This window comes from Varroa destructor, unplaced genomic scaffold (genome assembly GCF_002443255.2).
Source record: "Varroa destructor unplaced genomic scaffold, Vdes_3.0 BEIS01000005.1, whole genome shotgun sequence".
Lineage (NCBI taxonomy): Eukaryota > Metazoa > Arthropoda > Arachnida > Mesostigmata > Varroidae > Varroa > Varroa destructor.
In genome coordinates, this window is record NW_019211458.1 from 28,787,629 (window position 1) to 28,813,845 (window position 26,217).

At 39.6% G+C, this 26,217-nt stretch overlaps 2 protein-coding genes across 17 annotated transcripts; one reads left to right on the plus strand and one right to left on the minus strand.

Annotated features, from left to right (window-relative positions):
- Window positions 1–1,566: 1,566 nt before the first annotated feature.
- On the minus strand, window positions 1,567–13,747 carry LOC111251185 (sugar transporter SWEET1-like). 8 transcript variants are annotated; one of them, XM_086990122.1, is made up of 7 exons: window positions 13,262–13,747; window positions 6,958–7,017; window positions 5,235–5,312; window positions 4,917–5,040; window positions 3,872–4,033; window positions 3,345–3,464; window positions 1,567–2,785 (listed from the first exon to the last, which is right to left on the minus strand). In XM_086990122.1, exons 1-7 carry the CDS (start codon window positions 13,315–13,317, stop codon window positions 2,687–2,689), a joined length of 699 nt encoding a protein of 232 aa, XP_086846248.1. In that variant the 5' UTR covers window positions 13,318–13,747; the 3' UTR covers window positions 1,567–2,686. The 8 variants fall into 8 exon arrangements, with proteins under 8 accessions (XP_086846248.1, XP_022663278.1, XP_086846250.1 ...); XM_022807543.2 differs by having other exon boundaries at window positions 12,857–13,747; XM_086990124.1 differs by having other exon boundaries at window positions 13,561–13,746.
- Window positions 13,748–14,416: 669 nt separating this feature from the next.
- spict (magnesium transporter spict) lies at window positions 14,417–20,893 on the plus strand. Of its 9 annotated transcripts, none has more exons than XM_086990117.1 (4): window positions 14,417–14,582; window positions 16,862–17,125; window positions 18,739–18,947; window positions 19,302–20,893. In XM_086990117.1, the coding sequence occupies exons 2-4, from the start codon at window positions 17,074–17,076 to the stop codon at window positions 20,130–20,132; spliced, it is 1,092 nt and encodes a 363-aa protein (XP_086846243.1). In that variant the 5' UTR covers window positions 14,417–14,582; window positions 16,862–17,073; the 3' UTR covers window positions 20,133–20,893. The 9 variants fall into 9 exon arrangements, with proteins under 9 accessions (XP_086846243.1, XP_022663276.1, XP_086846246.1 ...); XM_086990114.1 differs by lacking the exon at window positions 14,417–14,582 and adding an exon at window positions 16,074–16,293; XM_022807536.2 differs by lacking the exon at window positions 14,417–14,582 and adding an exon at window positions 16,074–16,293 and having other exon boundaries at window positions 16,991–17,125.
- The last annotated feature ends 5,324 nt before the right edge of the window (window positions 20,894–26,217 follow it).

The following is a 26,217-nucleotide window of genomic DNA, read 5'->3' on the forward strand; positions in this document are numbered from 1 at the left end:
CCTATTAAATGAAAATGAAAAGAAAAATATGAAAAGCGAAAGCAAGCTCATTTTAATCTGTGGCTGAAAGTGTCCCATTTTCTACCAAGTTCCCTGGTTTATACGTGATTACTGTTTACATTGCGGTTGCATACCTATAGGCATACACTTTCCTCTTGGCAGTTAATTACTAGTGTCTTTAAAAATGATTTTCTGTTCACTTTTTTTTTTTAGTGTTTTCTAACCTGAGCTCTATTGCATAATGGATAGCATGTAAGCCTTGCCCCATATCTTTCCTTTTTTTACTTAACTCGGCTTGTTGCTTAACGGGATTACACAAAAGAGATATTCGAAAATACTTTTACATACGAAAATATATAATAGAATTGAGAATACAGATAACAGGCAATTTGATTCTGTTTGCTTCTGGCGGAGTGGTTTCATGTATATATGAACCACCAAATATGTGTATAAAATCTCAGTTGTATACTGCTGTACAGCTTGTAAAATATAGTCAGGAACGGCAGCAAGAACTCGTTATCTAAAATCACAAATTTCCTAAACTATCTATTCATTCGACTCCATTAAACAGCCTCTCGTTAAACTAATCCAATAAATAGATCCAGGTTGCAGCCACCAACAGTCATCTTACGCATATACCAAACGAAAAATATCATTACACGTCGCCTCTAATTACTAATGAAACCCAGAAACTCGGTTCCTTTTTTTGGTTTCCCTTAATTTCTATATTCTGTATTAAGGCCAGTCTAACCATCTCAGCAAATGAATAACGCGTTCAATCGATTTACTTGACTACGGTAATACGGGGAGCACAGATGGCAAGATGCCAGGGTCAGATTTTCTGCGCCGCTTAGCTTCAGCTTGTTCTATTGCTTAATCATGGTCAAGGCCATAGCCGCACTACCGCATTCAGCATTTGCTATAGCTGACGAACTTTATCGCAGCGGAAGCAGCGTTCCGACGGGGTTATCCATAACCCAGTTCATACCACGTGGACATTTAATGAACGATTCATTGCTTTTCTTCGTTCTGGCTCATGGCCTCTGTAGTGGTCGCAGCAATGATCCATCCGTCGCCACCAACGCCAGCTGTATTTTCTTACGTTTTGGCATGGTTTCCGCCACTTTGTTGCTTTCATTGTCTTTACTGGAACACCACTTGACGTTTACTATATTTCCTGATTTACTGGCACTTGACTTTCATTACATGTGTTTCTACTGAAGTGTTAAAGGAACTAGGGTTTGCTAATAATTTGGTCAAACACTTTGAAGAATTTGTTAATAACCAATCGAACCGGCGATGTCGACGAACAGTTCCGTAAATTAACAAGAAGAATGGCAACATGTACAGAAGAACAACAACGGCATACAATAAATACTATGAAACTGACTAAATGTGAAAGGTTTTATGTATTAGGAGCTCAAGAACACAGAAAGCGTTGGGCGACATCGATAGCCGGCGAGCCGTTACAACTTCATGCAAAAAAATTGCATCAGAAACAACTTCTCTCCATAGTTGCTAATGCTACATCCTACCAGTTGTCATATTAAAATGAGTAGAAGCCTCCACGTGCTACCTTCATGATTTATTTCTTTTTTTACATTCGAATCTCTATTTACACCAGCATCGAATGATATGTCTATGGAAGAACAATACAACTTTGATGAAGCTATCTAAAGGCCTATATGTCATGCGTGTTGACGACTACAATTGAAAGTCACATATCCTGTACCTTACGTATATCAGTAACCCTATAATGATCACGATGGAAGATACTAAATCTATACAGTATGTGGATCCACCACTTTTTGGTAAAGGCATTGTTTTCCATCCATCAATAGACGAGCGTCTGAGTTACCCACTAATTCCAGCACAACCTCGTTTCCGCTCGTATTACGTATCACCTTCTGCATGAATCTTTACCCATTTTAAGATTTTAGGTGTTTTTAAGGTGTTGCTTGACGACTGTTTTGCATCCGTTTATTTGGAAAAAAAGATCAAGTATGCCGAGAGTAATCATAATGGATATATTTTTTACAATAAGCACACTTTTTATCAAAAAACTAGATCCCTATTTCGTTGTGTCAATTTTATTAAAATTGCCATTTGTATTACTATTATTATTATCAAACCTATGTTCTAAAGTATTCTCCTATGAAAACGTTTTTATGTTGAGCTCTCAAGTGGTTAACTTGCGCAATCGGAGTAAACTTTAGATCGCCCAGTAACCAGAAAATTGTGATACTCACATTTCCCTTATTAAAAGACACAAGTTAATTAGTAGACGACCTAATTTTGTGCATACTGTTTACGTTGTAATCAACCACAAATAAAAATGCATCCATACTGTATATATAACACTATTCAAAATAGTCATTACGATACATTTACATCTACGCATTTCGGCATGACGTTTTTTTTTTATACTATGTTTCCGACTCTGGGAACACTCTTCTATCGTTCGCAAAGCGTCTCGTGTAGCCGATCAAATGCATTCGGAGGTCGGCACTTGCTTTGTGCTTGATGGTCATCAAGACACATCGTAGCTGCTTGTTCTCGTGTTACTAGATATATTACTATTTCTTTCTTTTCTTTATGATTTTTCTACGCATTAAATATAATTATTTTTACTATACACTACTACCCAGCTGCTTCGTTTGCCTCGGCATAAGGAGTCCGCAACCCCTCATACGAGTCGTTGTGTATCGCATAGAGGCTTTCTTGGGAAAATGCAGATGAGGATTAGCTGACACGCTGTGATCAACGACGCCAACACGTTTGGAATCTGGAAGTGGGTCAGGTAATAAAGATAAGAAAAACAATAGTACTTTAATAGGAAATTAGGGATAACTGGTTGCATTCTATTAAGCGGCACATGCCTTAGGGTGCTGAAACAATTCGAAAACGAGTTGGTAGATACAAAGACTTAAATAGAACTACTACGGCATAATTATTGCAGAAAAGCATAGTGCAGGTAAAATTTGAAAATTACAAATTGATATATCTCCAACGTCAAACCTATTTCCGAGTCTTCAGTTAGCAACATGTACTAGAAACTCGAACTGGTCTGCACAATAAAACGCAGGAAAAACAATAGTCGTCAGAGAAATCCGATCGGGCCTATCCCTATCAGTATATTGATAATATACTGATTAGTACTGGATGCATTTTTTTTTCCACTCGACTATTCGTCAGAAATCTAACGGTCTTTCAAAGACGATGAAGATGTTTCAATTTCGTATGATGAATATCTTTACAAACACAGTACAACGCGTCATCCGTTTAAAGCCATCATACTGCTAGGTAGATGGCATAATAAAAAAGAAGAGAATAAAAGTGCTTACGGTAATAAACGTATCTTGCTTTAATAATCCGTAGAGGGTCCATAACACACCAACGGTGAATGATGATAATATTAACGGTAATGGAAGATATTGAGAAGAACGGGTTTGGAGTACTCGGGCCTGGAACAACAACAATAACACATTTGACGGACTATTAACAGCATCGTACATCAGTACCATTATTACGCAGGGTCACCTATAATCGATTCTTTTTAACCAAGCCTTTCCATTAGATAAGTGAATATTTGTGTAATCACCCACTGTAGTCAAAGGACAGGCACGTAATATCAAAATATCAAACTACGGCAATGCGGTCGTCATCAAAGATCTTCAAAAAGACATCACAGAGTTCTTCAATGTCGCATGTTTGCTACTATTGCATAATAGAGTTTATATTTTCAAAATGCTTTCAGCGCTTCTACTCGCGGAATAATAAATAACTCATAGATATGATATATATTACCGACAGTGTGTGGACACGGTAAAAATTTGTTATACTTTATTAATTTTCATTATTTAATACATACCAGCAATGTAAGGGGCGAAGCGAAAAACGCGATAGAAGCTACGATCGCAAGGTACCCGGCTGTACGCATAGCTGAATCGGTATCAGCTACCCCGTAGAATAACCAAGTGTGGAAAGACACAATTAGTAAAAGCAACGCACCAATATGCACGTTGAGTTGACCCTGCACGGATTCATTACACGAGAATGTGTTAGATGTAAACTAACATTAACGTGGACTATTCCGCTAGGGACAGTAAACTAATTAAAGTTCCACTTTTGGTGAAAGTGGAACTTGAATTTTTAGAGGCGTTGATATGCGCCTTATTATTCAGGTGCATCAATACCTTTGCACTTGAACAACAGGAAATAACAACCGCATCTGAACTGTCTCCGCAAAACGAAAGTCTCTACTAAGTAACTGTAATGAAATAGATAGTAACTGAACTAACAGAGACAGAATTATCAAGGTTGTATTTGACACACGCCATGCTAAAATGCACAGTTGAAGGTTTCCAGAAACTCTGAAATTCCCGTTCTAATAATGAATATTATTGCACGATACTAGCATCGTTGGCATGAATCAAAAGGAAATCTCTTAGATATTTTCACTAAAAAAAAAAAAAAACGTTAGTCTAACGCAGTTACATACCCAAAAATTAAAAATATTCCTTAGCTTCCTTGCTGTATGGTGACCAGCTTAGGTTACCGTTTCAACAAGCCAAACTTTACACAAGTTTGTGACGTATTTTAATCTATTCGTTCTATATCGTTTACCAATAATATTCTCATGCACTACAGAATGGAACAAATACTGGTCCACAACCGGTAATCATTCAATTAAATCCGTTTTAAATTATTACCCTTATTTATACATAGCCTCGTGATCGTTTTAACTACAACTATATTTGGTCTTCTGTCTAAAGTACAGCTTCACGAAGCTTCATTGTCGATTAGTTACAATTTGGAATAGTTGAAGGTAAAGGTAAACGCGAGTAATGCTATAGTTCGATATATTATCAACAGCTCTCACTATCCAATCTAGCATTTGACTTGCGAAGTATTACCTTTGGCTTCGTATAGAGGTAGAACCAAAATAAAAACGTCGTTTGCAAGGTGAAGCCAATCACATTTAACGTTACCACGACCATGTCGGGCTTGAGAATCGCGTACTGAAACCACAGAAACGAGCTGGACGCAAATGCATAAGAACAAAAATACATCAGTTAGTTATGCGGTATGGTTAGAATTATGGCACTTGGACAAGCGACAGAATTTTTTTCATGGTCAATAAAAAAAAAACAACAAGCATTTACCCTGTCCATTGTTGATTTCTTATGATACTATCATGAAGTGGACGTATACCAGGATTATTTGAAACTTACCAAAGCATGCCCATCATAAATGGCATAGGCGTACAATCCGACGTCGACTGTTGCTTATAGATCCGATGACATATTTCACTAAAATATTAATAAACGAAAAAATAAATAAGAAGCCCATCCAGTCAATAAGTAATGGTTTAATAGTAATAGTTAAAGAACATTCAACAAAGTTTGATTAAAAAGAACTAGGACTTTATTCTTTGTCCACAAATATCTATTCGTAGATTTGTGTTCATCGAAGTACTCCCAATTTGACATACTTTTGTAGCCCAGAAAACAATCCTCAGGCACGGTTTCCGAAATGAATGATAGCTCTCTTAGCGACTCCGACTTCAAAGCGTTGTCCTTCTTTTCTGCTTAATACAAAAAGATGTTCCAACGAGCCTTATTTGACGCATGCGCCAATATTTCACTTAAGACTGATCGACAAGCAGTGAGGCGCATCTAGGCGCACTATCGTAATAAATAATTGTTCCTCCAAAATCCTGTCGTTGTTTTCTGATTATTTAACGAGCAAATGACCTACGTGCTATCCTGTTATTGACGGTTCGGCTTAATGGTAGAAGTTTTTGATACATTAGGTCGTTGAAATCGAAGGACACAGTAATTAGAACCCTCACATTTAATCGAACTTAGCTTTCTTCGACCTTCGCTCTTCAGAAAATTTATATTAGTACCATTAAATCTCATTTTCAATATCACAGCCATGCTTCTGCACTAGGTATGATCCGTTCGAGCAGTCCTGGATCTTCGTTTATAACCCTTGAGCAATGTTCATTCGACACTGCTGAAATTCAATAGTTCTAAGCTTGCAAAACTTCCCATACACTCGCTATGCCTAAAACATTCAAACAAAAGCGTTTGCCATAAGCCAACTGATATGCTAATATCATCAGGAACCTCTCTGATAATTGGTAATAATAATAAAAAAAAGGTAATTGTTCATAATCATTTGAATTCAGCTTGTCCATCGGACAATATCACTGGTCCTGAACTGGCCATCTCGCAGCATTTTCACAAGTCGGAAAGTTTGTAAACGCTTTTTTAACTCGTAGAGACTTCGTCAAAGGTAGCATTCAACATTTCCAACGCGGTGCTACGTCACCCACTAAGCTGTCACGGGCATTGACAGGCCGTGCAACATTTGAAAATTCCGTGCCTTGTTTGGTCAAGCCGTGTATACGTTTTTTTTGCACTAATGTTATTTCACTCAACTCAAATTTGCAGTGCACTAAACGACGAGACAAAATCGCACCTATCGCAAACATAGAAATGGAAGATTTGTTTCCAAACATGGGTAGGATTCTGAGACCCTTGCTTTTATCCAGCCCACACGCATAACGCTGTAACATTTAGTAAACAGTCAATAGAATATTGTATTGCTGTTCTAGATTTCGGATGCAGAAAAAGAAATCACAGTGGTCAAACTTAAGTTCTGTGGCCTTTAATTTCAAATGTAGTAGTCAGTAATATCACAGCTGATATGAGAACGTAATTAGGAAACGTGGCCAGTTATTGTCTGAATGACATCCTGAATATTGACAGCTGGCGTTGTACCGCTTCTGCCAGCGGGTAACGCCGTTTTTCATGATCAGTTGCCAACAAAGCTTCAAGTACGGTTTCCTCCCGCGGCCATGTTGGGCTTCCTCTATTCCCTTTTATGTTAGATCGGAAATTAGCTGAAGCTAAACATAAATCAGCTGGTGCCATTTTGAAAACTTACTACAGTGTACTGTTGATTAGGGGTAAATGGCCATACTGTCGCAGAAATCTGTCCTGGTAACTGTAAAAACAGATGAGTTACTGTCGACAATGCATTGGTAGCGTCTCAAACTATACCGAAATGTTTAGTCGAAATTCTTAATAATATTATATTTCTAGACAAGTTTTATAATTGTACATCTGAAACTGTGAATGCGGATCCAGCTATGAAGAGAAACAGATCCAACTGCTTAAGTAAAGGAACTGTCCTGATACATACAGGCGACGCATGTACAATACAATCGGCGTTATCTGGTAGCTAGGCGAAAACGGCAAATTCAACAAGCAGACAAGGAATAACCATTAATATCGAGTCACTTCAACAAGATGCATCCGCCTTCGCTAAAGTTCCAACAAGTGTCCGGCAATATTATTTATTTCTGTCCTAGCTTGTAAAGTTGATGTATTACAACTTTTGTCACATGATTTTTATTCAACTAATAGAGTATTCGCGCGAATGCAAACTTTTCTAGGCTACTATTTGGTGTTTTGTACCTGTGACCTGCTCAGATCAGGCGCAACTCAGGGAACTATCCAATTTAATTACTGTTTTTTAAGAGGAAATTCTCTTATAATAGTGACACCTACAGTTTCCCCTGCTTTGTTCTACTAGACCACGAACCAAAAGCACATATTTACCGTTGATTCTCGCTAAAGAAGAAATGATTAAGATACATAATTAAATGATTATCATAATGTTTAATTACTTTTACTATTATCACAGTGCCTAATATCTTTTAAAGGGAATCACTAGTGATAACAGAGCTATAAGGACCCAGCCGGAACGGCGTCGCATGCGTTCTAGTGAAGCGGTACGGGGAACTATCACAATGCGTAAAGCCTGTTGCTGGTCGTCACAGAGCGGAAGCAAAAGTGTCGGCTAAGAACGCCATTACTGTTTTCTTTATTGGAACTTTGCCACAGCTAGAACATATGCTATATTAGGCGAAATGTTACATATGCCGAAAGCCAAACTAAAATTCGAGGATGAATATGGAAGATGCGTTATATAAAGTACAGGTTGAAGATAAAAATCTAGACTTGAATCATGCGTCATATGCACTGATAATTGGGGGGGTCTTTACGGAAAATAGATTAATCTATTTTACAAAGAAGAAAAAGAGTTACGATCTCTTTCTTGGTGGCTGGGCTTGGCCTGAGATTTCACGATCGAAAAGTTATACTCGAAAATTTCGTGTTTAGAGTTTGAGGAAGGGTGTCGTAGTTAGAAAATTGGATATACTATTGTCCTACACTGGGTTTTTTTTGGAGGCTACGTAGTACAAAAATCCTTTTTTTGGTTAATATGACTAACAATTTGTATTGTGATAATTAATAGTTATGCCCGAATCCATCATTATCCTCCCTGTAACATGTGAGCGTAACACGGTTCGCTATCGCAGAACAGTCATCACTACTGGTTGGACCGCTTGTGCATATGAGATAGGCTAAATGCCGCGGTTCGAACCACACAGAGTGTGGTTCGAACACACCCGGTGTGACCATTGTAATGTAGGAGAATCGAACTTAAGGACGTCTCGGGCGATCCTGCTCTAAAGCCTGACGTGAGCAAATTTTTCTCTACTCCATGTTAGTAGATGCGAGCCATTGACTAATGCTTAAAGCCAATATCAAAGTGGTCTCTATAGTTATTATTAATGATTTTAATAATACATTTTGACTTCATTTTAAGGCCAAAAGAATAAAAAGTTTAACCAAAAGAAAAGCCAACGGGAAAATGCAAATGACGCAAATAAAAAATAACGCGGCGCTAATCTGTGTTACGTATAATGTACGTGCTGTGTTATTCGGTTTAGAATTTTCTCTTGGACAAAAAGTCGTGTTGACACCACGGGGCGCTGATAATAATATTTGAAAATCTCACTCAATCCTGCTTAGTTCACTATAGGACAAACGTCTCTGATCTCTACAGATGTACGAGAGAGAGCTATAGTGCGTCCGTGGAGAGTTCCTTATGAAATTTAAACGGAAGAAAAATTCAAAAATAATACATTCATAGGATACGACGCTGATACAAATAGAACAGCGTTAAAGTTCTGCAGATTCTGTTTAAACCATCAAGTGTTGTACCTTCGATGCATGATTTCATCGTCGAAGACAGAGGACGACTTCGTAGTCACTTACCATCGTCACCTGATGTACGACAGCAGCTTTATTTCCATAGGATGACTTTTACAGACCTACGACCCATACGCTGTATGGGCATACGCGTCGCTGATTCGACCTGTACAGTTTATAGTTGCTAAATCGTATGAATTAAAACTAAATAAACTGTTCTATATATTTTTATCAGTTAATTTAGAGCAACTATGGATAGCCACAAGGTTATTCAACGAAAGCTGGCGCGTTCACGTTGCCGCGTACTGTGATGTTAACACTATCGCTTCGAGAAGCAGCAAATCCCCAAGGTCAACCTTTGACACCGCGGTCAGGAATCAGTCGGGCATCATGCATGTTCAATAGTATCGCAGAATATTACAATATATACCACTGTACCATTACTTCTAGGTTCCATCATACTTCCATCTTACTAGGATGGGCCCATCGAGGTGTCAGCAAAAGATTTAGAAAAAAAATTCTTATGTAATAATGTAGTATACTTGGTGACAGCTGTAATTTTAATAGCCGATGTGGAGACGTTTCGATTTCCTGAAAAATGACTGGCTATCGGAGAGCTCTAAGTAGCATTTGGGGAAGTTGTCGTAATTAACAAACTGAATCGAAGATGACAATTATTTTTTTTTCGTACATTATTTATTATGCTCACCGCGCCAACAGGGCCGCTAAAGGCTATCGATATATGTCCGTTTATAAAATAAAAACATAAGAGAAGCTATTAACAGGGGTGGTTGAATAGGGGATGTCCGTTGCAAATATGCTGAACAGAGCTTTTATATTCATTTGATATGTGTAAGATACGAATTTATTTGGCTTTGTAACGACACGTCGTGTAAGGTTATCCAAAGGATACACAACTATTTTGCGCTTTAAAGTATCGGTTGAACTGTTACAAATCAAGACAAGTGACGCTCAGGACATGTCTAGCAGTTAAAGGGAAAGTACAACTATCCACTTGTACAATTGATGGATGATGACCTTACGTAAGCAACGCCAAAAAGAAATAATCGCGCGGAAGGCATGAGACCAAACTTATATATCACATAGCAATGCTGAGCTACAGAAAATGGATAAATTTAATCAACAATGACCATTAGCTGTGGCAACTTAGCAACTCGTGGTGTTGGCCTAAGAAAACAAGGGCGAGCCACTCAATAAAAAGAACATTGTAAATCGGTTTCCCTTTCACGTGAGCTAAACTTCTATTTGAAACAGCATAACGTCGGTGTTTCGCTACGGTTGCCAGTGATTTCCTGCCACTTTTTTGACAGACAGGTGGCTGTTGTTTCACTGTGGCTTTTATAAGAGAATGCGACTTGAGTTGTAAAAGCTTTTTTGGCATACTTCAAAGTCCTGATCGGTACGCTATGCTTCCGGCTAAGATCAAATAGTCGCCACCCGGCAATAGCATCCCCCATATCAAAAAACTTTACTCGCAATTGGGGCAATAATAGCTCCCCTCGCGCTATGAAACAGCGAACATAGAGTCAGCCTATCATGCCGGAGAAATTTAGTTCTGCTGGCAACAGAATTTCATGAGTGTACGCGAACCGAGAAATTTGACATCTGTTTATAGTGCCTTCGAAATGGATTAAAGCTCAATCATATAACCTTCTGACTACTCGAATTTATAGAGACTTCACCGGGTATTATTAACTCGCGCACGTTAGAAATGCATTATCGTAGTATCCAGCAAGCTTAAGTTACTAAATCGGGCCTTTCATGGACAGATAATAATGGCTGCCTCTATGTAAACTCGACGCTGACTTGCCAACAAGACGCTGAATGCGCGAGTCTATAGCAACTCGAAGCATTTACTGGTACCACACGTAACTCTACAACTTCCGTGAATTTCTGTTGAATTTAAATAACTGTTAGTGTAGATTTGAGAACTCTCTGAATGTACTGTTCAAATGATAGAGAAAAGACACATGGACAAGCTGAGGCTGGCAGAGGCTGAGGCTGAGGCTGACCATAGACTGAAACGGCTCATAATCCCTGGCCATCATCTTAACAATTTTTCATTTTTTCAATAATATACCGATTGTTATATCACAATGTACGTCTGTATTATCGTCCTTTTCTCTTCTCGAACAGTCAACGCGAAATAAATGTGTCATTCGGCGCAAACTTCCAACGAAGGTGCATAAACATTGTAAAGCCTGCTGGTTTCTCCAATGGCCTTATGTTTTCTGTCCATCCGCCTGCAAGCGCCAATGTAATGATCGACAGAAGCTCAAGCCGCTGCATCGCATGAATCACAGGGCTGTGCAAGGACCCCCTGGTCGCCATCATGCGAAGTCAGCCTTCACCCATGTGGTCATACGACGGAATCAATCCAGAAACTACAGCTATATATAGTAGGAATATGTTTAATAAACGCGAAATTATCTGCCGGACAACCAAAAGCTCACCTCCACATAGAGAAATGACACTTCCGTAAACGAAGTTATTGACACATAAATGCGCGTCTGTAGACCCCATTAAGCACGTAGTTGATATTTAATAAAACTATAACTAAAACACGATCGGAGTAATTAGAGCGAGGAATTGTTTCTTATATCTGTACGTGCTGGGGTGCATTAAACTACCTCCAATACGATTCTGTCATCGGTTATTGCACTTCGCTTTACTACGTCAATAATACAACGACGTACCTATAAACAGTTGCGCGCAATAACATAAACGTATACAATGCGCGTAATGTCGTAGAGGCTATGGGCGATAGAAGAGGACAAAGCCTATAACACGCTCAGCCTCGTCAACATCTTTGAGCTTGTGTTTATCTGAATTTAACAACTGATCATCATGTGACAAGCGTGAAAACCGTATCTCTGCTCTACTGAAAAGCAATATAGTTCTTAATAAAGTAAATATAATGGTAACAGCTTTGACAGATGGCCAGCTCGGTCTAATGGTCTGCTAGGTATCAGATAGTAATAGCAATTTTTGTTTATCGCTTCGTGTCTCTCAATATTTTCCTTTGTGAGTAATCAAATAATATTTCGCCTTCTCTGCGCTATAGGGCCGTTAAGATCTACCACTAATATAACTGGTACACGTACAAACCGAAAATCGTCATTACTTTCCAGAAGTCCACTATATCACAGTATCGATGCACTGTCGCTAAGTAACGTGTCCTTGGATGGGCGTTAAACATGCGCTCTGGCACTTTTCACCAACCAAAAAAGCTATGGAAGTGATGGCGTTTCGCCTCCGACGGAGCAGCTACTATGGACCCCGGAACACCCAAATACCAGCTTTAATAACTAATCGAGGCCGGTAACTCAAATGCGGAAACCTCTTTCAACGAGCTCTAGGTAGTAGTGGTGAAAAAAAAATAATAGTAGTGTATCTTGTGTAAATGAAAATTTCTAAATAGAAATACCGCGAGCTTAATCACACACTGATAACTGACCACGACCACTATATCCGTTAGAATAATCAAGATGGAACGTTGACTATTGTCTATGGCGATTGGCAAAAAATGCCATATTTTAACAGTAAAAAAATTGCGCGTCACTAGGACGAACTATACACGCACACTAGTGGAACCGATTGATCAAGCTTAGAAGCGAATTCAATCAACTTCTCAAGAAGTGTTGATGAACAGAAGTAAACAAATAGAACAACTGCCAATCTCTGACCTATCGTATCGTTGCACCTATAGCTATGAATCGGCATTATTTTGAATCAACCAAAACCGTCCTCCGAACACTTACATTCCACTAGCGAAGTTAATGATCGTGGCCAAAGTTGCCAGATCAGCTACGATCTGAGTCCAGTTCATGTTCACGGCGCCCGTTTCCACACAACAGAAACAGAACTGTTGCCCGCTCGTTTTTTTTTTTAACTGAAACGCCTTTGTCACACTTTTTGCCTCTTTTTGCTTCCACTTTAATCAGTGCCGACCGCCAAGAAAACACAGGGCGAAGGAGTATCGAGAATAAGATTGAGCTAATTATAAAGCGTAAATTACAGTACAGTATGCGGAACAGCTCGTCATCTTTACATGACCACGAACAAAACATTAACGGCAGCGAGTCGTCTCTTTTGTCATCAAAACATCTCCACGTTTTTTATTGGTCTCAACGCTTAATCATTGTTTACAGCACTCGAACACTCACATTGCCCCCTTACACACTTGTAGACATGCTGTGTCTCTATCAGTAGACTGGTTCATTATAGTCACCCTTCTTGTGGGTAGCCTCCCATTGACAGAACTAGGACACTAACGGTATCACCGAAAAAAAAAAAAGAGATAGCAGGAGTAGTTATAGCTCCGATTTCGACCGTTTCGCCGTGTCTGTTGGGGTGTGTCTGCCTTTTCTGATATCAGCTAGCCGAAAGACAACGCTACCACCGAAGCGGGCAGACCCATTGGCAGCCACTGTGCAGAACAAAGCAAGAGGTATTCGCTACCGACCTGTCTGTCATTCTAAGCAGGACACACGTTACACACGCCTGAGGGTGGTGAGCAAGCGCGAATCGCTTGTCAGCTGTTCTCCCTCGAACATACTGGCAGAACGCAATGCTTAATGGTGAAGGGATGACCACTTGCTACAGAGAAACAGCTGTCAGGTGAGGATTCCGTTCAGATAATGAAGCCATTGGCGGTATATTCATTGATGCAAGCGGAGAATAGGAAAGGACGCTCGCACAAAGAGCCAATAGATTGACATAGCGCCAATTTTTAAATGACTGCCTTGCCAAAGTTGCTTTTCCAGGAAGAGACACTGCTTTTGGAAACTAGGCAAAGATCAGTAACTTGTAAGTGTTTTGGTAATTAATGCCGCCACACGAATAAACAATTAATTGTAAATTAAGGCAATGTTGTTGTCCGAATGAAACGAATGTCCTGCTCGCTTTACCTGCGAGAGGTGAATATTTTTGTGTTTATACGACCAAGACAGACGACGTAGTGAACAAAACGTAGCATATGCGCACCATTTTTTAGTTCAAGTGCAAGTGTTGTTTCTCATTGAGGCGTAAACTCTCAATGACTGCCAGATAAAATCATAAAGTGCTAGACGCATTGCTTGTGCTATGGACCACTTATTGAATTAGTTGCTTAAATCCCATCCATATTTTTACTACGTGAGCGCAAGAATGCGCTCTGCCGGTCGCAAACCTCGTTCTACTCTGAGCTGTATTTACGTGCCCCTATGTTAGACTTTGAAGCGGCGCTCCTGTGAGCGCCAGCTGATGAACTGCATTAAATTTTCTCTTCAAGCTACAGGGCTGATCAAATGAAAGGCAATACCTTAATTAATTAGGTGATTATTTTTTTCTACTTTTCGAATAGACTGCCAAAAAAATAGCAGTGAGAGGACGTACGGTAGAGTTAATGGATTAAACTATTCCGAGTGCATCTGTCTGATGGTATCTAATGGGGAAAAACGTTAAGTTGAACGCCGTGCTACAACTCAAACACAGTCAATAAGATGCGTGAGTGTCACTTAAATTAGCCATCTATTTAGTAGCCTATTGAAGAAACTGACAGATTTTAGCTTTTTATATCCCGAATATCCTTCATAGAGTATAACTGCAAATTACATCGTATATGATCAAACTAGTTGATTTTACTGGGTAAAAAAACTACGTGTTCTTGTTACCTCGAGTACCTAATTACGGAAAATACGGATATGAGCTCAAAGCTACAACAAAGAATTACGAGTTGAAGGGCGTCCTTTAGAAGAGGGTCCACAGAACCCAGCAGATGTGTTTAATATAAGACACTTGTATTGCCATTAACTGAGATTAAACATAGCTAAAGATAACTTTGCAGTTCGTTTGAAAATTTAGTTGATTATGTCGTAAGCAAAAATCTTTGACAAAAACTATATTAAGTACATATTTTTACTCAACTGTAATATTTATAAGAGCTGATTTTGCAATATATCATTTGCATACGTTGATTCCTACAATAATGTTGTAAAAACTAAAGCCTTCATTTTTATAGGCATGTAATACGTACGTGTTTCATTAGCGTAGAAAATAAACACACGATGCCCTTATCTATACAGGAGCTGATGCTGAAGTTCAAAGCGCTCTTTTAAATCGGCTTGGATATTTCTGTGCGGACTAATACTATAATGCATCCTTGGCCCCTGTTACAGCAGATATGTTTTGAACAATACTTCACTATACAACTCTACCAAGTCCTGCCTATGGCACTTTATCAAGAGCTTTTCAAGCACGTTACAGGAAGAAGCTTGAATTTAGCATAAGTCGACACAGCTTATGTCGATCTCTATGACACCCGATATGGGTCGTAAGTGTCGCATTAACATACTTTGATTAAAATTATATTATTATAGAAAAATGCATTGCCTTTATGGTATCTGCTGGGCAATGAAGTTCGCTTCTAAATCCCCTTTGAACCATGTGTTGTTTACGAAACACTTTCTAATCATATCCTAAGGGCACTGATTTGATGCGCATAGGTGCATCTCACAGCGCAAACCTGCCACAGAGATATGGCAAGCCAACAGATACGGCCAGCAAATAGGCCTTATCCCCTAACAGGTAGCAGTGTTTAGCATATTCAATTTTGAAAGCGTTACGCTAATGTAGTGCGTGCCTGCCTGCCTGCCTGCCTGCCCGCCTGTCCGATTTCGCACAACTGCGTTTAATTATTTGTCATCGCACGATTCAATGGTAACTGCCGTCAGGTTCAGTCGGGTCGTGCTTTAGACACAGGCATTAATCATTTAATGAGTCATTTTCGCACACGATTGGTAGTAAGTTGGCCACTTTTCGTTACAACACAGTGTTTACGTACAGTATTTATAATAGATCTTGTTAGTCTCCAAGTAACCACGATAATGACCATCGTGATCGAGTTGTTTGACTTAGACCGCTTATAATATGGTTTATAAAGGTTGGATTTTAGGAAGTGGTCTGTATCTACGGCAACGATTGAAACGCAGGGTATGCTGTGATCCGACCTGTTGCTTGCCCCCTATAAGGAGGTTTAGCTAGCAGAAGCAAAGAGATATTCTTACTAGTTGTGACTATTGTTTCCCTAACTGTGAAGTGTTTGTGTTTGGTTAGAAGCTGCGAAATAAACGCTATAAATATACTGATCAATGTTTTTGGCAATATGATTTGATCGCTGTTGCAAATTTACTGTGCTTACAGGTTAAGTTAGTTAAAGGTTGTTCATTTATCGTTTCATAACTAGTTTAGAGCTAAGAAATTGATAATTTTGTTCATTTCAATAGAATTAGTCATAATATTGTTATTCTCTAAGGCTGGTACCTTTGGCTACAAAATGACAGGAGCAGTGAACGTAATCGATGCTCGGGGTCACTTACTCTGACTACGTCTGCATTTGCATTTTGCCAACAACCACGTGTTTCGAAATGTGTGTGTGTGTGTGTGTGTGTGTGTGTGTGTGTGTGTAGGTTTTTTACTAAGTTCATTATACCACAACAGCAGACACCGTCGGAGAGAGTGTAGGGAACAATCGCGTGTAATTTAATAGTCCAATAATTTGGGTTCTCACAAAACTTCGACTATTCAGTGTTGTCGCATGGTGTTCTTATTTCGGTGTTGCCAAGATGCGTTTTCGATCTGGTAGTGGGCATTTTCTTTTTTGTTTTGTTTAGTTTCATTCAGATAATTTGTTGTACATACAAAGAACCTGGAAAATAAGTGGAGACATTCTACAGAGATATCAGTATTAAAGGGAATTGTTATTATATGTTCTGAACGACTCCTAGACGGGCTAGGTGTCACTGCACCGTGCGCTAACACCGGAACGCACCCACGTCAACGTGTGCGACACTACAAATTGCCAAAGATAACATAATGGAGGCAAATAATATTGGCAGGAACGCTTCGGTTTTCAGGCCGGTATTAGGAGCTATCGACAAATAAATAGCCAAGTGTGAATGCGGTATGGCTGAATGTAAGAGGGATAACTATAAACTGCATGAGAAATTTGACTACTGGCCAAGCGCAAGAACGACACAAGCTCGACTACGGTAAGAGACCCTGCAATAGATTTGATTGTCCTATAATTTTTTTTCTACCAACAAACAGTATCCAGCAAAAAACATTGGCAATATTCGACAATCCCTTTATGATCATATTAATAATAAAATGTATAGGCTAATCCAGAAAGAAGGCATAATACTGCGAGCAGCGTGTAACAAGTTGAGTTCAGAGTCGTGCTTGCGGAAGAAATGCCTGTTCATGTCGTTCGGATGTACAGTGAATTGGTACATGTAGGACACATGGCGCCATATTTAAATTCAAAAGCAGTGTATAAGGTCTCGAAAGAAAAGCTGCTTCTCGACGATAAGTGAGCTCTGCTGTAATAACGGACCAGAGCGCGACCCGCGATCTCGCGCTATTACTTTGTTACCAAGCGCCTTTCGGCTACTTAAAAGCTAATTATATTTATAATAGTGGTAAAATTGAATAACGTTTTGTTACTCCCTAATAGCTATAACTTGAAGGGCTTTTACGCTATATAAAGTTCAAGCATAGTTTTTGATGCGATACGCGTTAGGCAAACCTTTTCATGCAACACACGTTAAGCGTACTTATTCATGTAATACACAGAAATACATACTTGTTCATTTGATCATATATTACCATCAACGCGAGCGATGCTTCTAGGAGCCTTGGTGCTTATAGGCGATCTTGCGATCTTGTTTTTAAATTTGGGAAATTGAAGTCGCTGGCGTCGGCTCGTGCCTAATCAAATTAGCACGCTCTATGGGGCTAAAGGAAGTTTGTTCTCGAGAGGAAAAGTGTTCGCCTAATTGGCTTATCCATCCAGCTCTTCGTAGGATATCATTTCCGCCTCCTACAAAAACTCAACCTGTTCTGTGCACTCGCCTCAGAGGTTTGTGCCATCCAAAGCATTTAAAGAGCTGTTCTGGGTGGCACAAACCCGCACACATAAAGTCACATGGTACCTAAGTGAGGAACTATGGTGGGCTGCAGGATGTAAATGTTGTTCAGTGCCATCCGAATAGACCAGGATCCTCAATACGCCCAGATACCACAGTTAATGATTTTCATAATTTAGTAAATTCGTGTTGGAATAGTTAATAAGTTGGTCAAGAAAGACGCTTTATCTTTTTACACAGACATTAATCAAAATCACACAGTAATGCTTAAAAAGACTAAGTTTACACGTCACTAAGCTACTTTGAGCGATGTCCTATCTTTAGAAGGGACCAGTGGTGAAGTTGTTCAATACAATCCAACGTTGCTTGCGTTGGTCGTAACGCTACATCGTTACTGTAACTTGTAAATAGCCTATAGTCAATCCGGTCGGCAGGATTCAAGTTAAATTGAGCGTCAGATCTACCAAGTCGTATATATCTGGACATATATATAGAGTATCACTTCTTCAACATATCTTCTAACTTAGTAAATCTAGGAGACCATTTTTCGGTAAAGCAGCTGTCAAAGGCTGTTTCAGTCGAAAGTGGAACAGACTTTGAGAGCATGTCGTTCGCCTATTTAAGTCGTTTGATTCACGCTAGATGAACTCTCCGTTATTAGACTATAAGTAGTCGGCGTCTGTATGACAGTGTGCTCATACAATCGATGATACATATTTATATCTTTGATGTTTCAGATAAGTCGACGGAACCTGCAAGCAATATCCAAGATGGCATCGCAGCCGTCAAACGTGACCAGTTTACTATTGGTCTAATCTTGGCCATCAGTAGCAGTTTATTTATAGGATCATCATTTATCGTAAAGAAGAAGGGACTGCTTAGGCTTGGTGGCGCGTCAGGAAAAACACGAGCTGGCGCGGGCGGTTTTGGATACTTGAAAGATTGGGTAAGCATATGAAATAGCTTTGTGTATGTTGTAGTTAGCAAAGTTCACAGAGCTATTCACGCTCTAATGAGATTTTGTGATCTCGGAAGCACTCGAAAGTTCTTTGCGCGCCTGACTACTTTTCCTCAGATACGACGCGCACTCATATGAATTTTGTTTAAAAAACTAAGTAAACATACAGGAGGAAAGAGTTTGGTTTAATCGCTTTTAGCCTATTATCTTATACTTCGTTATAATATATATTGGAAATATTTCAGTGTATGATTACCGTTTTCCCACTATCCCGTTCACACTTTTACATATAATTTGGAAAAATCTTTGCTAATTGCTACGTTTCTACCGCTCTATTCGCAGGTCTGGTGGACCGGATTACTGCTTATGGGCGTGGGAGAAATAGCTAACTTCGCTGCATACGCCTTTACTTCAGCTTTACTTGTGACACCCTTAGGGGCTTTAAGCGTCCTCGTGAGCGCGATGCTCTCGTCACACTTCCTCAATGAGCGGCTCAATCTGCTTGGCAAGGTCGGCTGTCTTCTCTGCATTCTCGGCTCGACAGTGATCGTTCTGCACAGTCCGAAAGAGGGCAACGTGAACCATGTCAATGTCCTGGGTGTGATGTTGTTGGAACCCGCATTTTTGATATATGTCGCTCTCGTGTCAATGGCGTCGATTACCCTTATCTGGGTTTATGCTCCACGTTACGGTCAAAGCAATGTCATCATCTACATTCTCATTTGTTCTCTAATCGGCAGCCTCTCGGTGACCTCATGCAAAGGTCTGGGCTTAGCCATACGCGAGACTATCGATGGAAACAACCAAATGTTCCATTGGGTCACCTGGGTTTGCTCTATTTCCGTTGTACTCTGCGTGTCGGTGCAGATGAACTATTTGAACAAAGCTCTAGACATCTTCAATACGGCCATAGTTACTCCGATCTACTATGTGTTTTTTACGACGTTTGTTCTAATCGCATCAGGGATACTGTTCAATGAATTTGCGAACCTGACGGAGACTGACACGCTCGGGCTTATGTCCGGCTTCATGACGGTCATATGCGCGATATTCCTGTTGAACGCATTCAAAGATATGGACATATCATGGAGCAACGTAGGTGGCTCGCTGTCGAGACGAAATAGGGAGCGCTTTACATCGTCAATAAGGGAAGAGGAAAATTTAATATTATAGTTGTTTTCTATAGCAGTTGACAGTCAGTCAGAATTAAGCAATAAGAATTACACATTCTTAACGTCCATGGAAAGCACATAAACTTGACTAACCGTGTTGTTATTGTTGTGTGTAGGGAGCGTGTAACTATGGAGGTAGTCATGTATGAGAGGCAGACAAATGGTGTTTCCTTTTTTAATCAGTTTATTTTTATCCCAGAACTCGTCACAGATATTTGATTGTTAAACAAATTTGTAATATGCTGATACCGGAGTTTGCCAAAATAATGTGCTGTTTGGGGGCAAAAAGCAGCCCTGTGTCAACACTGCAATGTTTTGATGTCTAACTAATCATGACGAATATACTAGATTAGCTTTAAAAAAATAATCTCAATACTTCCAGTTACCGTTATTTTCAGTTAATGTTCTGAAATTACTTGTTACAGCTTGAAAAAGCAAATATGACTGGAACAGATATATGTTATTTTTTTAGCAACTGCTCATCAACTTCCTTGTTACTCCGTTGAGCTTGACGCACTCTGGTACTCAGTATTACTGACCTTCGTCGATTGCTCTTACTTCCTTGTGAACATCTATAAGCTTCAGCCTTCAGAATTTTAGGTTCATTAACAATTTTTGAATAATATGATGTAATATATTGTAAATATGGCATCGCCAAAAATCTCGTATTTTTACTTTATTATTATTACTTATATATTTTTATACATGTATAAAAAGTAAGAATATATATAATAATAATATATTATTACGTATTAAAAAGTACATAGTGGTATTTTCTAGTAGTATTTTTCGGTATTTCGTCGTAGTAGAATAATTTATATTACAATTGTTTCAATGTGTATTATAAAAAAAAAAGTAATTATCATAAAAAAGTATCTATGTTGGTGAAAAATCCTTTCATATTGTTCCTGTCCTGAACAAAGGCAGACACAGACGAAGTTTGAAAGCAAATGACTGACCGGTTTTCGGTGCTTCCTTCCTTCAGCCTTTTGTATATATAATGTTCGTTCTCTTTTCCCACGGTCCCTCTCAATCGTCTTTATATCATTATTATCCGTGACACACTGTCTTCTGTCGTCTATGCATGTTTTTGTATTCATCGTTCCTTTTATAAAGTCGTACGCTAGCGGACATTGCCCATCTGGCCGGATCCACCCCTGTTCACAGTTGCCACTCAGTAAAAAATATGCATAACAAAAGGAACGCTAAGGACCAGATTGAGGAAGAGGTTCGGGGGACGGGGGACTCCGATTGTAAAACCTTCTCGAATGCATCAATCGATCGTTCAAATGAAGCAGACGTTCCGGGTTTAGGTAAATAAGAGAGCCTTGAGTGGCATATGTGTGGGTGGTCGCAACTGGGCCGTGAATAACTGTGCCCAACGGCCACTTTTGTTGAAGCAAAGGCAACGATTGTCGAGTGAGATGGTTCTACTACTGCGGCGGTTGCTTTGGATCCAGGTCAGACTAGGCATTAGGGCAGGAAGAACTCGCAAAAGCCCGCGCAGCATGGATACGTACGCAAGTAAGTTTAAGGTTACGGGCAGAAATTGGCGGGAAAAATCGGTTTCACTTGCTAGTAACGACACTACAGTCGACACCGGCTGCGGAAAAATATTTTTTGCCAATGATCGTTTGTCGTTGCGTACACATTTTAAAATTATTTTGGTATACACGTTTGATGGTGACGGCAAGATCAAAAGGTATTTCAAGAAAAATATGCTAAATTAGGTATTGTCTATATGTTACGCTAATGCAAAGCTGACTTGCTACAGACTACACGCATCTTGTACGAACGTATCCACAGGATGGCCCTACGTTTATTTTATGATTAAAACAAACTGCTTTAGGGCATCCTCGATCTATATATTATCTTGGAAGAAGGTCTTCACATGGGCCGAACTCAGCAAAGTATATATGAATATTACACCGATGACGCTAAATAGTGAATAGAACAATAGAAATAACGCTGTAATATTTGCAACCTCGTATGAGTAACTATAAAAATGAAAAAAGTAAAGCCTGCTGAGGATACGGTCTTGTAAAAATCCAGTGCTTTTCTTTTTCGTTGGCAGACCGTAATCTCCGAGACATGATTTTAATCTTATCAGTTTCCACAGGGGAACGTCTGGGGCGCGGATACTTCTAGGGCGAAGGTGTTAGATAGTGTTAGATAACAGTATATCCATATCGTGGACTTCATACTTTAGTCGAAGACTAAATTGTCTAAAGAATTCCTGTAACCTGTACGTAAAACGTTTCCTTTTCGGTATTGCAAATAGCGATTGTCGCAAAGATGAAAATGGCATCGTCGTAAGATACTGTCCCCAAGACTGGAGTTCGCAAGGAGTCCAAGGAACGTGCTCGCAATAGAAATTCCAAACTGATTTGTCGCGAATAATATTAGCGAAACGTCTTGCGCACTGTCTTTTGCTTCAAGTCAGGAAAACGTTTAATAAATAAAATTTATTAAATAAAGATTTTTCGACAAAAATTAATCGAAGTCCAGCTTACACACAGTTTAAAAGTTGCTGTCGTTAGAATTTACTATATAATTCAGTTACATGTTACGAACGTTGCTAAATAATCTTCGAACCAAATACGAACTGCTCCCATGGCACCAATCGGCGTAAACTCCTAATTTTTCTCCGATGTTTTTGGTGACGGTTTCGGGTTCCAAGGTCACACTTGTCTAGTTTGGCATTGAGTTACTCAATACGAACCATTGTGGCCCAGACAAAAAGGCGGGAAATGTTATTACCGGGAATTAGCAAAACCCACAAAGTTAAGCTCGATAAGTAGCCACTCAAGATGACTGTACAAACGAAATGAATGCAAACAACAAGGGTAATAAAGAATTATTACTCTGTTTGTGTGAGTTTTGGCGCCTCTTATCGCAATGTTGCGACGAATTGCAGGTTTGTTTACGCTTACAGCAAATGTAAATAACATCAATCTAAATAAAAATGCAAAATATTCGTTTTTTGTTGATTGCTGCTACTTTACCGATTTCATGGTGCAGCCGTAAGGTCTAAGCCTATCCAGAATTTCATAAAACTCCGTATGATTTGAATAGGACAAAACGTTTTGATCTATCACGCTATGCTAGTGCAGGTCTATCATTGGCTAAAGTAACAACAGTATACCGTATTAATTGGATCCTAATCAAAACTTGTGAAAGTGCGAATGTTACGACCCGTGTTAAGTATATCCGTGTATGATCCGGTACCAGATAAATAGTAAGCGTCAACAATTTAAATATGGATAATCGGTGGTTGTTCTGAATGATGATTGTGGACAGTTACGTGTCAGTATATTTAGCATGAATGAAATAAGTATCTTAAGTTATATTAAATTAGTCTAGCAATCGTAGGCTTCTTGGTTTTCTTCGACTTCAGTTTCTTACCACTTAGAAACGTCTGTTCTGTTTACATATGCAGAGTTCCAATAAAACAGCATAAAAGCAAAAGCGTTACCAAAGAAATTAGTTTAGCGGGTTGGCCAAGTGGTGTGCCCCCACTATTTTAGATGAGTACATCGTGATCTAAAAGCCAAAACTAGTAATCCGTGCCTTTTTGGTACCCTCCGGTACTAAGCCACCGATTGACACGTTACTACTTTGCTTTTAGGTTCTTTCTTATTGTCCGTCTATCATCGAATTGCAGTAGCCGGAGCTCCAATACGATTCCGTTCATGTTCGATGTTATAAACGCGCATTCTTTTTCTTCCATTGACGACGTTTGCCTTTTCATGTTAATCGAGAAAGCTTGTTTCATAAGAACTGAAAAAAAGTTTACGGCTAGACCTACCTATTTGAACTGCACGATCAGTCCAACGGCCCCCTTACTATTACTAGGCCACCGATATTACTGAATGCGCTGACTAGAAGGCGAGTTGGGACGAAAAAACTTGTACGAGTTACAGAGAGACGCCGGTCGTCAAAATAAGCAACTTCAGAAATGGTCCTCTTTTGCCCTGCTGCTCTCTTAACGCGACCACGAGTTCGGCTACACGTCCAGTAGTACACGCAAGCCATATGAACTTTCGTCTATTTCGGTGGCCAGGTAGTGCGTAGCAGGTAGGCTGCCATATTAATCGCAAGCGGTTAGTTTTTATGTACCAGTCGTCAATCATCTCATTTATTATTGCACTCGATATAGACCGTGATGAATTGTTAGATATCGTTTGATGGAAAACGTTCGGGAAGTACTTTTCACGCAAGACCAGCAGCGAGGATCAGCGTAATTCCGTTACTTCGTGACGGGCCAGAGCAAAGCTGTGATATCAACAGATAATACTCAGAGTACGATGGTGCCTCGGGTGGCGGTGATCGCATTCGGGTTGGCGAAGTCCCTGGGTGAATAGCGGCGGAAACATAGCAGATATGGATAAAGTTATTATGATTTGCGAAGCTGAAGTTCTGGTAGGTTCGACTGCTGACTCCTTTTAACCAGTGGTTTGCGGGCAAGGGAACAGATTACCGGACCTGCCGGAATCTAAAATGAGAAATCGCCCTGACATTTCGAAAAATAGGGTAAGCTCGCCATCAATTTAGCATACTAACACGTCTGATAAGTCTGCTCGTTAGCCAAGCTGTAAGGGAGGCATCCTCTCTGTCACTGAATGAAGCTTGAGAGGTTGGGGAAAGCGACACTTCGCGGAACTACATGGTACTATAGCAGCGGGGAACAGAAGGATCTCGTGTGCGTGACTGATACTGGAGAAGTAATAGATAAGAGGCAGTAGCATCGTATGCGTGGTGCGTTAAGGCTCTCGATTTCTAAACGTTTTGTGTAATGAATCTCGCATTCAGTTCAATATTAATATTGGCTCGGATTGATTCTGGAGGCAAAATTGAAAAACATTGCAACTATGTCATCAGACATTAGTGACTGAGACACTGAGAATTGAACAGAAAAGCAGATATACCTATGCATATTTTGGATCCTCCCTTAGTTGACGGTCTAAATAAAAACACAAAGTTTCTACCCTTAAGCTATATTTTCTAACGGTGCAGTTGATAAAAATGGTTCCTGTTTTTACCTTCTTGGTACTAGACATAGGCAAAATGATACATCATTGACACCAATGCAACAGGAAAGCATCTACACACGTTTCTACACATTGCCACTTTTGAACTAATAAAATGTGCAATCAAGTGGTCAAGATCTCTCAGTCGCTACAAAATAGGTTTAAGTCACATCTGGGAATAAACTTGTTATGGTAATATTAGTTTGCTCCTTAATTATTCCTTACATAAATGTACAGATTTGCAGCACAGCGTGAAACCGACATTTTTTTTTTACATTGAACTATAGACGTAAATAAATTGAAGTAGATATGTTCGAATCCTTCCGAAAGGTCAAATGCAAGAAAGAACCTCTAAGCTAAGATCTAAGAGCTAAGAAACTTTGCTTTGTTACCTGAAGTCAACAGCTTATAGCACAGTGTTTGAGAACACATCTAGTGCAGGCCAGCTTATGAGGGCCAAAACAGGAAGAATACCTATATAGCCGTAAGGATTTCACAGCTAGTCGAGAAAGTGCTAAAATCCATTGTTGCCGATACTGGGGTTCTGGATGCGCCCACTGGTGGAAATATTTAATGCGTCGCCGGGTGCACGGACTAAATCCTTTGCGAAAACTTGTATCAGGTACACGTGTCATACCATTAAAGTCAGATTCAAGCTCCGTGAAATCTAAAAGGCATAGTTAATGCTAATAAAATTTCTAGCTTCTCTTAAACGCAGAACAGCAAGCTGTTATTAAGTTCCTCAGCCACGAGAGAGTGTTCACCATCGATGTAAAAGCTATTGCAGAAACGACCGCTACCTGTCGGCAATTTCCAATCTGCGCTTACAATCTGAATGTTCCACACGTTGAGAAAGACAGCTCCTTTCAAAGATTTTTTTTTCAAAAAAGCATATCTGTCACCAACAAAATTAATATAGTTATTCTGAAAGCTGTCGCTAAACAGTCGGTGGCCACTAAATGTAATTCTAGGCCACATGTTTCCGTAATAGCAAATTAACGCAGAAATGCCTCGTTGAGTAGTGAGCATTCTCTCATCAATGATTTCCGGTAATTT

Coding starts and splice junctions, on each gene's coding strand:
- LOC111251185 (XM_086990121.1), bottom strand. CDS start 6,586: ATGTTACAGCGTTATGCGTGTGGGCTGGATAAAAGCAAGGGTCTCAGA. Junction 5,313..6,449: donor TTAGTGCACTGCAAATTTGA/GTTGAGTGAAAT, acceptor TTAATATTTTAG/TGAAATATGTCATCGGATCT. Junction 4,034..4,916: donor ACCTCTATACGAAGCCAAAG/GTAATACTTCGC, acceptor GAATCCGTGCAG/GGTCAACTCAACGTGCATAT.
- spict (XM_086990117.1), top strand. CDS start 17,074: ATGAGAAATTTGACTACTGGCCAAGCGCAAGAACGACACAAGCTCGAC. Junction 17,126..18,738: donor ACGACACAAGCTCGACTACG/GTAAGAGACCCT, acceptor TTGATGTTTCAG/ATAAGTCGACGGAACCTGCA. Junction 18,948..19,301: donor TTGGATACTTGAAAGATTGG/GTAAGCATATGA, acceptor CTCTATTCGCAG/GTCTGGTGGACCGGATTACT.